At 41.3% G+C, this 13,846-nt stretch overlaps 1 protein-coding gene across 11 annotated transcripts in view; it reads right to left on the minus strand.

Moving 5' to 3' along the window:
• LOC118390358 (serine/threonine-protein kinase MARK2-like) overlaps positions 1 to 13,846 on the minus strand; it is a 29,778-nt gene that overhangs the window by 11,674 nt on the left and 4,258 nt on the right. For all 11 annotated transcript variants that reach the window (XM_035780835.2, XM_035780827.2, XM_035780836.2 and 8 more), the window contains exons 2-7: positions 4,175 to 4,348; positions 1,373 to 1,426; positions 877 to 925; positions 618 to 683; positions 367 to 437; positions 212 to 268 (exon numbers count right to left, since the gene is read on the minus strand). In XM_035780835.2, coding sequence (XP_035636728.1) covers positions 212 to 268; positions 367 to 437; positions 618 to 683; positions 877 to 925; positions 1,373 to 1,426; positions 4,175 to 4,312 — 435 coding nt within the window. In that variant the 5' untranslated portion in view covers positions 4,313 to 4,348. The remainder of the gene's footprint in view (positions 1 to 211; positions 269 to 366; positions 438 to 617; positions 684 to 876; positions 926 to 1,372; positions 1,427 to 4,174; positions 4,349 to 13,846) is intronic.

Consider the following 13,846-nt stretch of genomic DNA (forward strand, 5'->3'; position numbering starts at 1 on the left):
AAAACAATAGGCTTACGTAAAAATCAGATATACGAAGCAACTGAGTGCTCCTTCTTGTTTATTCTCTGGGGTAGTCACCAGTTGAAGTATCCTGAGGTAAGGAATGTTTATGCATTTCATAATGTAATAATCTTGATTTTGTCACAAATGGAGCCATCTCTTTCTCTACATTACACATCAAAACACTTCCCCATTTCTTGTCCATCCTCACCTTCAGGTCTCTGTGTACGATGCACTTCTGGTGGCAGTACTGTACCGCTGACACAATCTGTAGCAAGACAAGGAGCAACAGCTAGGATGACCATTCCCTTTTAAACAGTATTGGCAATAACAGGAAATGAAACCAGCAGACAAACAGTGTCTCACCTGTCTAAATTTGGCTCTGGCCTCTTTCTCTTTCATTCTCCCGTGAGCAACAAGGTAATCAAACACCTCACCTGAGGAGAGGGGTTGAGGGAGAGACAGAATGTAGGGGAGTGTTGAAGAAAGCAGTGGAAACAAAGGAGGATAAAAGGTTGAGTGAGTAAAAAGAGTATGTGAATAAAGCGAGAACAGAACTGATGTTATTAAATGCTGAAAACAGAACATCAGGTTGAACTGAGTAGGTCTTTACTCACCTCCACTGGCATACTCCATGATCAAGTACAGCGTCTTCTCTGTCTCAATAACTTCAAATAACTTAACTACAGAGAAAAGATAGATTTTGTTAAATTCAATCAAGACAACACCTTCCATCACAACTTAGCGATCAATTTTCAAAATGTGAACTATGACCTCTACATCGGAAGCCTCCACCAATAAGCAGGCAAGCAAAACATGTTTCTGTTATTTGGTTGGGGATTGATAATCTGAAAAGGAAAGCAGCACAAAGCTCACCGATATTTGGGTGATTGAGCAGCTTCATGATCCTCACTTCACGAAACAGCTATGGGCAGGAGAACAGAGACATTAACAGAAGATCAATCAGTTTATATGCGACAAAGTCAGAGTTTATCCAATATAATTTAAACTCTACACTCTAAGACTGTATGTGAAAATCACTGTGTGCACGTCTCCATGCATACATTTCTGAATAGAGTACTGGCACCCCACCCAAACCATCATGACAGGAAGTACTTGGGTCTAATTTCCTGTAATTACCCCCATATCCTGCCCTAAGCCCTACAGAGGGAACTACCCTCTTCAGGAGAAGATTGGGGTTAGGGACTGGAAGATGCTTCAAGAGGATGGATGTGAATAAGCAATGCTCTGTCACAATCTCTTCTTGATTCGAGCTGTATTCTTTCTATTTCACAAATAAACCGCCCCTATCTGAACACACAAATCAAAACAACAACCGTATGGCATTAACCCAGCATCTCATTGTCCTCACCTTTTGGAGACTGGAAGAGTTGAGCTGCGTTTTGTCTATGATTTTCACAGCCACCTTTTATAGGAGGGGAGGGGGGAAAGTTAGACATGAGTAGCTCGACTTGAACTATTCCACCCACCAGTGGAAAGAACTGGATGAGGACTCTTTCCCCCCAAACAACTATTACTCTCTGTATTGTTTCTCCATGTGATGCCCCACTCCAAGCACTCATGGCACATCAACAGGGACGTAAACATTTCTGGCATCTTTTATTTCAGCTTATGAAACATGGGATTAACACTTTACATGTTGCAATTATATTTTTGTTCAGTATAGTTGGGTGACAACCAATGTAATTTGCTGGGTCATTGTTACCAAATGTGCTGTAGGAAATGGTGTTTTACCGGCATAGTTGTGTCGGCTAGTGGAGTGGACAACTCGCATTTTTGCCGATTGCACATCTACCTGCTGATCGGGGCTTTGAGATTGCACGTTTCACAATAATAATTTTCCTAGTTTTGCTTTAAACAGTCAGTGCATCTGGTCATTTTTACATGAACATGGTAAAGTTGTAATTTCATTACAAAGAGTGAAATCGTTTGTGCGAGCACCAGCCCATGATTTGATCTCATATACAAAAATGTGGGGTCACACAACAGAACAAAATGAGTAATCATTTTAAAGTCATTCACAGTGCTTTAATAAGAAGTGTAATAGACTACTGAGATGGTATTCAAGAAATAAGTTTCATCTCACGGGTTGTGATTTTAAACCATTTGATGTGCAACCTAATCCATTTTGAATTTTGGGTTGACAAGGCAATTGTTATATTGTGCTGTTAAAAATAGGGCTCCAGAATTCTTGCTCAAAAGAGGAATTTGCCTACGTCTTTATGTGCACTAATATCATAGGCCAATTTATTTGGGGCTAATTTACACCTGAGTAAATGGAAACTCAAAATATTAGCTAGATCGTCAACTCTAAATCTAATACCCACTGCTAGTAGTCATGTATTAATCTAACAGTAAATGTAATGTCCCAAAACTTCGCAGTTGTAGCCTACTATCCAATGACGCCTATGCACAGTTCGTGCACTCCGTATCTCAAAGCTATATCAAACATCCTGCTGAATATTCAGTTGAGAAATAAAAAAATCCTACCTACAGAAAGCAGAGCACCTCCTCTCTTCAATGGCAACAACAGTACTACACAGGATTGCTGTGTTTTCCCCATGGTTGGCTTTTGAAATGTTATAATCAGAACACTTGTCTGATGCAACCAATTAAAAATGTAACTCGCGCACAGCAAAGTCAAAGGGTTGCAAAATGCGATTAAACAGTCGCAGTCTGGAGCCCTGTAAAATGGCAAGTTAATTAGTGGGTGACGGGGATATCAGAATAAAGTAGGGGGACATAAAACAAATTCCCCCCTCTCCACAATTGGATAGTGTTTAGATGCTCAGTCTGCCGTATGGCTCAGCTCAGGAGTCTACACACCCACCAGGGGTCGCATTAACAGAGCTCTGCATTTTTCACAAGAGAAAAAGATTAAACTCATAAGAAATATCTTTGTGTTTTGTAAATGCAGATATAAAATGCTTCTTATTGTAATTTCTGTTCGACATCAGACTAATTTTGTGCTTCAGTTGCACTTCTCCACTCAGATCAGTTCATATTTTCAAGCATGGTGGTGGCTGCATCATGTCTTGGGTATGCTTGTCATCGGCAAAGACAAGGGAGTTTTGTAGGATAAAAAGAAAAAGAATAGCGCTAAGCACAGTCAAAATCCTAGAGGAAAACCTGGTTCAGTCTGCTTTCAAATAGACTGGGAGACAAATTCACCTTTCAGCAGGACAAGAACCTAAAACACAAGGCCAAATAGACAATACACTGGAGTTGCTTATCAAGACGACATTGAATGTTCCTGAGTGGCCTAGTTACAGTTGACTTAAATTGGCTTAAAAATCTATGGCAAGACTTGAAAATGGCTGTCTAGCATCGATCAACAATGGTGTACATTCCAGGTGTGCAAAGCTCTTAGCGGTGAGTCTTTCTGGGTAAGTCTCTGTAAATCACTGCCGACGGTGATTCTAACATGTTTTGACTCAGAGGGTTGAATACTTAACTAATCAAGATATAAAAATAACTAGAAAACATTAATATAACTTTCATTTTTTTGTGTAGACTGGATTTAATTGTAATTTTGTCAACATTTTAATCCCACCTTGTAACAACAAAATGTGTAAAAAGTAAAAAGGGGTGTGAATAGTTTGATGGCACTGTAGTGTTGCACTTCTGTTGTCATTTGATGGAAAGTAAAGCTTTTTTTCTGCCAAATGTGTTGCACTAATGTATTTTCTATGAAGGAAAACTATAGTTGCACACTCCTGATCACTCTATTGATGCAACAAAAAAAACTTGACTTTCAATATAAAACGCAGTCTGAAATGTTGAAAACTAACACAACCCCTGAGACACATATACGAGGGCCACTCAGCTCAGACAGATCCAGTTCAGACAGATCCAGTTCAGAGGCCCAGCTCCTGAGCTCCATCACATTTTTAATTTAGACTGGAAAATTAATGTGTTCAGAGAACAAATGTTAATGCATCAAATCACATTGATTCCTTCCACTAATCAAACTGAATCGCACCAAATCGTTTCAAACTAAAAGTATCATATCAGAGCCCATGTATCTAGATGCGTATCAAACCGTGTTTGAAAGGAAAGAATCACATCCCTAAACACATCTAACAAAAAAGCAGTAACATCAGCGCCACTAAAGCCAATGTTTGGACTTGGTTTCATCTCAGTTTATCCTCACCTCTTTCCCTGTGAGGACATGACGAGCCAGTTTGACCTTGGCAAAGTTGCCCTTGCCGATGGTTTTGAGCAGACGGTAGTTGCCAATGTGTGGCTGCTCGTCTGGCGTCGTGGCGACAGAATTCCGGCACCGCGGCATATTAGGACGCCCGCCTGCCTTGGACTCTGAGTGAGACTGAAAGAGGAGAACAAAATTCTGTTAGGAGTGGTGTTTTCCTAACACTAGCCTACACAACACCTCCGACACAAATCCAGACAATGCATTTTCGACTCCCATCAAAGGAGAAAGAGCCTTGAATCCAAGGAGACTTCATAGAAAAATGCAACTGTGAGCATAACTTGATACTGTCCAATAATGTTGATCTCTCAATCTACATAGTCACTATATAAAAATAATGAAATAAAGTTGCACACTATGTATGCTCCAAACTATTTAATGGGTCAACCTAAGCCATTAGGTTCACCCATTAAAATTGCTGGGAGCATATACTCCCCTCTTTATTTGGACAGTGAAGCTGAAATGTGTAAATTTGGCTCTATACGCCAGCATTTTGAATTGAAAATCAAATGTTTCATGAGGCGATAGTTCAGAATGTCACCTTTTAAGGGGTTTTTCATACATCTGTTTTACCATTTAGAAATGAAAGCACTTTATGCATCTAGTCCCCCCATTTGACCTTCATAAGTATTTGGGGTCATTCTGTCATTTCAGCAAGCCACGATACCCACCATCTCAGACTGTTCTGGAATTGTTTCTGTAGTTAGAAACATAAGATAGCTTTCCTGAAATATTTTATTTAAAATTTCACCCAAATTGGCTTTTTAAATTTATAGAATTCACATAATATTCAACAGTTATAGCACCAAAACATCCAATTTGGACCAAACTTCTTCCTCAACAGTGAGTAAGACTTGAGCAATTGATCCAATGAAAGGGTCAAAAGCCACCCAAGGAGCCCCCCCACAGCAATCCCACCAACAACCAGCATCAGTTATCTATGTCTGATAGGTAGTATGGAGATGCTGTATTGCTTCTTGATCTTCTTGATCCTTTGTAATTCCCTGTGAATCTGGTGATGTTGTTTTCCTCCCCTGTTCAGAGAAATTAACCATTGAAGTTGCTTGCATTATTTACCATAAATTAGTGTGAAAGTACCAGGTCTGCACACTGGATGCTGCTGTTCTTGCTACTTCCGCAACACCCTTTAATCAAATGTGACTAGTCTCTTGTTTATTAAATGGATCACAACATTTTCTTAGCAACTTTGGGCAGAAAACCAATAGCTTGTGACTCCAACGGCTAATTTCTCTTAACAAAAAAAATTAAGATTCACAGGGAATACAGCAGACAGAACTGATACTGTATACTGGTTGTTGGAGGTGGGGTTGTGGGTGGCTTTTGATCCTTTTATTGGATAGATCATCTTAATCGTTGTTAGGAAGAATGGTCCAAATCGGATGTTAGGTACCATATTTATTGAAGATATGAATCCTATAATTTTTTTAAAAATTGCCAATTTGGGTGCAATTCATTCGTTTAATCCAATTATATTTCATGAATGATCATCTTATTTGCTTTAAACTAAAGTAACGATGTTCGAACAATCAGAGATAGTGGGTGTCGAAATTCTCTTGTGCTTTTTGAAGTGGAATGACTAAACAAATTAAATGATTCAATTAGTCAAAAGTTTAGTATTTGGTCCCAAATTCCTAGCACACAATGACTACATCAATCGTGTGACTACAAACTTGTTGAATGCATTTTCAGTTTGTTTTGGTTGTGTTTCGGATTATGTTTTGCCCAATGGGAACTGAATGGTGAACAATGTAGCGTATCATTTTGGGTGTTAGCATTTTTTTGGGTGGTTATGACCTTTGTTCCTCAAACTTTCTCACTTATCCCTTTTCACAATTCATGATTATCTGTAATCATGGTAGCAACCTCATGAATGTAGCAGTGTTCAGAAATGAAGGGTGTACGTTTCACAGTTATGGGGTCACGGTTCGGTAACATTACAGTGGGAAAATTAAATGCCAACAGTTACTGTAGTTAATTTGGCAAGAGACAACTAAAAAGCACCCCATTTGTGGTACAAGACCAGCTTCTATGACCACATTCACAATGTTCCTGGCATTGTCTGTTGTGACAGGGATGTTGGACCTCAAGTAGAAGTCTTCAAATGTATGCATAAATAAATAGACACCCGTTCTGAACGGACCCGAGGACAACTACACCAGTTCCTTATAGACCTGGTTGGATCCAGACCCGGTCCAATCAACAACATGTGGAATAAGTCAAGGGGTATGAATACTTTCTGAAGGTACTGCAGAGTGTGCAACTTTCTTTTTATACGGTTCACACTTTGTTAGTAAAAAAAAAAAAAAGAAAGATGTACTGGTCATGTAAACATATGAGATGTTATCGCAGTAGCAGTGAAATGCTTATGTTTCTAGCACCAACAGTGCAGTAATACCTAACACACACACACATCCAAAACATGTAAAGAAAGAAATATCAGAACAAGCCATGTCAGAGTCCAGAATATAAATACACTGCTCAAATCAATAAAGGGAACACTAAAATAACACATCCTAGATCTGAATGAATGAAATATTTTTATTAAATACTTTTTTCTTTACATAGTTGAATGTGCTGACAACAAAATCACACAAACATTACCAATGGAAATCAAATGTATCAACCCATGGAGGTCTGGATTTGGAGTCACACACAAAATTAAAGTGGAAAACCACACTACAGGCTGATCCAACTTTGATGTAATGTCCTTAAAACAAGTCAAAATGAGGCTCAGTAGTGTGTGTGGCCTCCACGTGCCTGTATGACCTCCCTACAATGCCTGGGCATGCTCCTGATGAGGTGATGGATGGTCTCCTGAGGGATCTCCTCCCAGACCTGGACTAAAGCATCCGCCAACTCCTGGACAGTCTGTGGTGCAACGTGGCGTTGGTGGATGGAGCGAGACATGATGTTCCAGATGTGCTCAATTGGATTCAGGTCTGGGGAACGGGCGGGCCAGTCCATAGCATCAATGCCTTCCTCTTGCAGGAACTGCTGACACACTCCAGCCACATGAGGTCTAGCATTGTCTTGCATTAGGAGGAACCCAGGACCAACCGCACCAGCATATGGTCTACAAGGGGTCTGAGGATCTCATCTCGGTACCTAATGGCAGTCAGGCTACCTATGGCGAGCACATGGAGGGCTGTGCGGCCACCCAAAGAAATGCCACTCCACACCATAACTGACCCACCGCCAAACCGGTCATGCTGGAGGATGTTGCAGGCAGCAGAACGTTCTCCACGGCGTCTCCAGACTGCCACATGTGCTCAGTGTGAACCTGCTTTCATATGTGAAGAGCACAGGGCGCCAGTGGCGAATTTGCCAATCTTGGTGTTCTCTGGCAAATGCCAAACATCCTGCACGGTGTTGGGCTGTAAGCACAACCCCCACCTGTGGACGTCACAGGAAGCATAGGAACTAAGAAAGTGGTCTGTGGTCACCACCTGCAGAACCACTCCTTTATTGGGGGTGTCTTGCTAATTGCCTATAATTTCCACCTGTTGTCTATTCCATTTGCACAACAGTATGTGAAATTTATTCTGTGTTGCTTCCTAAGTGGACAGTTTGATTTCACAGAAGTGTGATTGACTTGGAGTTACATTGTGTTGTTTAAGTGTTCCCTTTATTTTTTTGAGCAGTGTATATATGTATATAATGGGTGTGAAATATACCGTATGAACAGTAGTCTATATGAATAGAAAAGCTGTGTACAGTCGTAGTTATATAGGATGATCCTTGACTAGAATACAGCATACACATATGAAGTGGATAAAACTATATGTAAACATTAAAGTGACCAGTATTCAATGACTCTGTACATAGGGCAGCAGTCTAAGGTGCAGGGTAGAGTAGAGGGTGGTAGCCGGCTAGTAACAGGGAGTATGGTTCAGCACCTCTACAATAATTTCAGCTCATGCTTTTTACTAATCTACAAAGTCCCCCACCTCTCAGCTAATGAGGCTCTCACTGTCAGAGGGCATGTTTGTCTCTGCTAGCAACTCAAATCCACACTGACAAGCAAACAGGACAGAGAGAAAGTGTTGGGGGACTGAAAAGTGACTCAAGAAGACAAAAGTAAGCAGACAGAACAGAAGGAAGGTCACCAAGACCAGAAAAAAATATGAAGGTACAGTACCTTTATGGGGAAAGGTGCAAGAGAGGTAGTTTGTGTGTGGGAGCCCCGGAAAGCAAGGATGAGAAGGTGACTGAAGGGGGGGGGGGGTGGTATCTGTTTACATGTCCCTGCTCTCTCTGTATTCACAAACTCTGCAATGTATCATTTTGCGCTCGCTCTCTCCAGGAGATTGTTACCTTGTAAGATTAAGTAAGTGGACAGAAAAGCTATTGACACGGGCACCGTTTTGTTCCGCATGGACCTTAGGTTCCGTGTTCCAAGTCTGGGCCCAAGCAGAACTACTTCTCTGCATTCTGAACTGGAAAATTCTACGGATTCTTATCAAGAGCAATGTTAATGTCATTTACAATGGATTGGACAGAAATGTTAAGGCTATTTGGCATTGGGGGAATAATTGACAGTTGACACAAACAACGTTGTGTAATACAAGTCAAGTTCTGCTCTTCTACTTAATCCAAGAAGAAACAAAAAGCACGGGCTATGAGACAAAGACAGTACGTCACATTTCCCAACAAGCCACTTGCCTTTCAGAAACGAAACAGCATTCCACGTAAGACTTTTTTAATTTTTTTTAATTTTTATAAACACACCAATATCTGCATTTCAAAAGGTGTGCCTGCTTTGTCTTCAATTACGTAACACCGGTGTAGTGTCTGTGTTGAGTCCCGCCCCAGAGTTTTCATAGAGCGATAAATCAGAAGCTTGTTGCAAGTCTGCCTGTAGAACCAGCAGGAGCCAATGAGCCAGAAGGCAGCTGTCATCTAAACGCTCCCTCCCTTCCTCCCACACACATACACAACAAAAAAAAACACACTCTGGCATAAATGCATGAGGAAGTGCCTCATCAGAGAGCTCCACACAGATCAGAACAGGGTAAGCCAGACTACCACACTTTCAGTGTGCGGACCTCGTTTTTGTTTTCCTTTTCATTTCTGTGCTGGCAGACATGGTTTAGCTATCACTCTACAGTGGGTTTGTTGTGTGTCAGGAGTGTGAGGGAAAGTGTCCACTGCATGTCAAAGAGGTGTCTTGCACCCAGCTCATCCGCAGAGGATGCTCTGCAGTAACAGAGCGTCAGCAACGCAGTCGCAGTCCTCACAAACACAGCTTTGACCTTCAGTACAGCAGCCGGCACTTCTATCCCTACCAGATACGCACATTAGTCTACCACACAAACTAAAAATGCACACAGAGGCTGGCACACAGACAGCAGCACATTCAAAGATGCATAAATAAAATGTTCACAAATACACATAATATCAGACAAAACCGAGAGCAATGCAGACATACCATCAAAGTCATGGAAGCTCAGCTCCAGGGCTGACTGACTGACAGCAAAAGACAGAGAAAGGCTGAGGAGAGTGCAACCAGGAAAAGCCTGAGGGACCTCGAGGGTCTCATCAATTAGATATACAGCCCCACATCTCTTTGTTCAGCCTCAGGTGGAGAGAGGCAAGAACCACACTCAAACACTTGAAGATGACAGATTTGAAATTCAAAAATCATGTTCTCTATATTAGCCGGTAGTATTTGGGCAAAACCTCACTTATCAGCCGGCTATCATTCTGTCAAAAAAAAAAACTCCTACATGAATCATTCAGCGATACGCACAAAACAACTACACATGCAAATGTACTTGACCTGTTATTTTGATGCTTGAAGTGGGACTTGTGGACTCCATCCATTGCTAACAGTAGCATGAGAACTGACCATCCAGATACCATTCAGGCTATAGGAACCTTGTCACTTCCTCTATGAAGAGACAGACTTCAGCTATGCTCTAAGAAAAAGGTGTGGACAGAGTTGAGATTGTAAGTGTCCCCCTCGACACAGATTTCAAAGCATAAAGGGGGTGTTGATGGCTTGGATGGATGACCAAGAAGTGGGACACAGGGGGCCATGAGGTCTCAGGCGAAAATAAGACACACAGCACGCACAGCCAGGCTCTCCAGAGGGCCAGACAACCTCGCCGGTCCCAACGGTCAACAGGAAGTTTGTTTGGGTAATTTGAGGAAGTATTGTGATTTACCCCCCCACACACAAAAAAAGGAAAAAAAGTTAACGAAATGGCTGACACAATGACAGGGTCAGGTTTCTAGTGCCAGTGAGACGTGCCTAGGTTTGTCTGGCTAAGGGAGCAGCAGCACTGGTGAGACATGACCAGGGAGGGAGCCCGATGGACAAGAGCTGACATGCTCAGACAGCTGTGCCACAGATACAATCAGGAGAAAGAAGGGCGGATATGAGAGGGAGAGAAAAAAAAATAGAAGGGGGAAGGTCAAGGACTCCCCAATACGAAAGAGAATACAACAGGAAGCACAACTTTGATCTCCTTAAAACTCATCACCAATTGGTTTTAACAGATGAGCAAATCGGTGTATTGTAGTAGTCTCTGTACCACACCCCTTTTAAAAACACTGCCCAATTACCTTTTCAAACATTTACCTGGTGTCAAATCAGGTTACTCACACACAAACACATGACGAATGTGCTCAGTAACTAGTAGTCCAGTAACTCCTTCAAGAAATTAACCTGAAAACCTTTTCCATGCTCTGGTCCATATATATCATAGGCTGATGAACTAGCTTTACCCATCTACCTTAGCAACCATTCTCCCTCTTATCCCATCCCCATAGTCCAGCTTAAACCATCAATACACATTTCTTGAAATGTATTGCATTCACAACAACTGTACTAGAGGTCGACTGATTAATCGGATTGGCCGATAAAAATTAGGGCCGATTTCAAGTTTTCATAACAAATCGGTATTTTGGGGTGCCGATTTGCCGATTTATTGGATTTTTAATACCTTTATTTAACTAGGCAAGTCTGTTAAGAACATATTCTTATTTTCAATGACGTCCTAGGAACGGTGGGTTAACTGCCTAGTTCAGCGGCAGAACGACAGATTTTCACCTTGTCAGCCCGGGAGATCCAAACTTGCAACCTTACAGTTAACTAGTCCAACGCAGTAACGACCTGCCTCTCTCTCGTTGCACTCCACAAGGAGACTGCCTGTTACGCGAATGCAGTAAGCCAAAGTAAGTTGCTAGCTTGCATTAAACTTCTTATAGAAAAACAATCAATCATAATTACTAGTTAACTACACATGGTTGATGATATTACTAGATATTATCTAGCGTGTCCTGCGTTGCATATTATCTGACTGAGCATACAAGTATCCGAGCGGTGGTAGGCAGAAGCAGGTGCGTAAACATTCATTCAAACAGCACTTTCGTGTGTTTTGCCAGCAGCTCTTCGGTGTGCATCAAGCATTGCGCTGTTTATGACTTCAAGCCTATCAACTCCCGAGATGAGGCTGGTGTAACCGAAGTGAAATGGCTAGCTAGTTAGCGCGCGCTAATAAGGACGGAAGCTATACTGTTACACTTGCAATACTAAAGTGTCTATAAGAACATCCAATAGTCAAAGGTATATGAAATACAAATGGTAGAGGGAAATAGTCCTATAATAACTACGACCTAAAACTTCTTACCTGGGAATATTGAAGACTCATGTTAAAAGGACCCACCAGCTTTCATATGTTCTCATGTTCTGAGCAAGGAACTGAAACGTTAGCACATATTGCACTTTTACTTTCTTCTCCCAACACTTTGTTTTTGCATGATTTAAACCAAATTAAACATGTTTCATTATTTGAGGCTAAATTGATTTTATTGATGCATTATATTAAGTTTAAATAAGTTTTCATTCAGTATTGTTGTAATTGTCATTATTACAAATAAATAAATAAGCCGATTAATATGTATCGGCTTTTTTGGTCCTCCAATAATCAGTATCGTTGTTGAAAAATCATAATCGGTCGACCTCTAAACTGTATCCTCTAAAAGTATCTGTTGACTTACACTTGTGCCTGTTGTCACAATTGCACTAATGTTATTTTAGACTTGATAACTTTAAACAATCGAGGACATAAGATTTGTTGGAGTAATGTGCAAGGCTGCTTGGGTTGGGGAAATGGGGAAATGCTTTAGCGTTGCTAAGATCAGAAGGAATGGTCCCTCTCTGAAAAAGTAGTATTGCTGTGGGAGTGTTGCCATGGAGACCTGCTGCTTAAACCTGTCCTCTACTCTGCCCTCCTCCCTCCCCAACCTTCTCATACACACACAGAAACAAAACTCACTCACTCCAGCCTAGCTGTCGCCTCACATCTCGCTCTCCTTAACATACTCAGAGAAAAGATTTCAATTCAGACTGAGCAAAACACAGTGGTCAAACAAGGACACAAGCACATTTTTTCCAACAAAAAAATAGCCTAGGCCAAAAGATGTGAACATAGTTAATTTTTTTTTTTTTTTTTTTTTTTAGAAAGGCCTATTAGTAATTGTTAGGCTACCTGTCAGAGGAAAAGTGTTTCTTGCCTGCTCAATTTATTGAAACTTAAGAGGGAAAGAAGAAAAGCGAGTAAACAAAGTAACAGACTGGTGGGGAGATAGAGATGAACTGGTAAATAAAGGAGGCGAGTGAGCCAGCTTGTCATTTATCTGGGTATTAATATCACACACGGCTATTTCCAGTCAGGGTAGCGGCAGCAAGAACCACAAATAGACACCAACTGAGCTCTCCCTCCAGTCCCCTCTCCATACACTTCTGACAGTCCTTTACCTCAATAACATGAGTAGAACATCCTGAAATCAAAACACATAGCCTAGTGGAACTATGGGGAGAGAAAAGTCAATTGCAACCCAGTTTTGTTTAGTCTTTAATTATAATTGAGCACAACTCAAGCTGCTAAAATGAAAAGGACCACAACCATAGGCTTGCACAATCACATAGACCTGCACTGCACTGGAGGAAAACACACCACTGGGGCTCTGGTTTGATATATTCTATACTGAACAAAAATACAAACAACATGTAAAATGTTGGTCCCATGTTTCATGAGGTGAAATAAAAGATCACAGAAATGTTCCATACGCAAAACAAGCTTATTTCTCTCAAATTTTGTGCACAAACTTGTTTACATCCTTGTTACTGAGCATTTCTCCTTTGCCAAGATAATCCATCCACCTGACAGGTGTGGCATATCAAGAAGCTGATTAAACAGCATGATCTTTATACAGATGCACCTTGTGCTGGGGACAATAAAAGACCACTAAAATGTGCAGTTCCGTCACACAACAAAATGCCACAGATGTCTCAAGTTGACAGAGTGTGCAATTGGCATGTTGGCTGCAGGAATGTCCACAAAGCTGGTCGCAGAGAATTTACTGTTCATTTCTCTACCATAAGCCGCCTCCGTCATTTTAGAGAATTTGATAGTACATCCAACCAGCCTCACAATCGCACATGTAACCACGCCAGCCCAGGATGTCCACATCCGGGTTCTTCACCTGTGGGGATCATCTGGGGTGGTGGACGGACTCATTCTGATTGGCTGGGCCTGGCTCCCCAGTGATTGGGCCCATGTGAAATCCATAGATTAGGGCCTAATG

Source organism: Oncorhynchus keta, chromosome 11, assembly GCF_023373465.1.
Source record: "Oncorhynchus keta strain PuntledgeMale-10-30-2019 chromosome 11, Oket_V2, whole genome shotgun sequence".
NCBI lineage: Eukaryota > Metazoa > Chordata > Actinopteri > Salmoniformes > Salmonidae > Oncorhynchus > Oncorhynchus keta.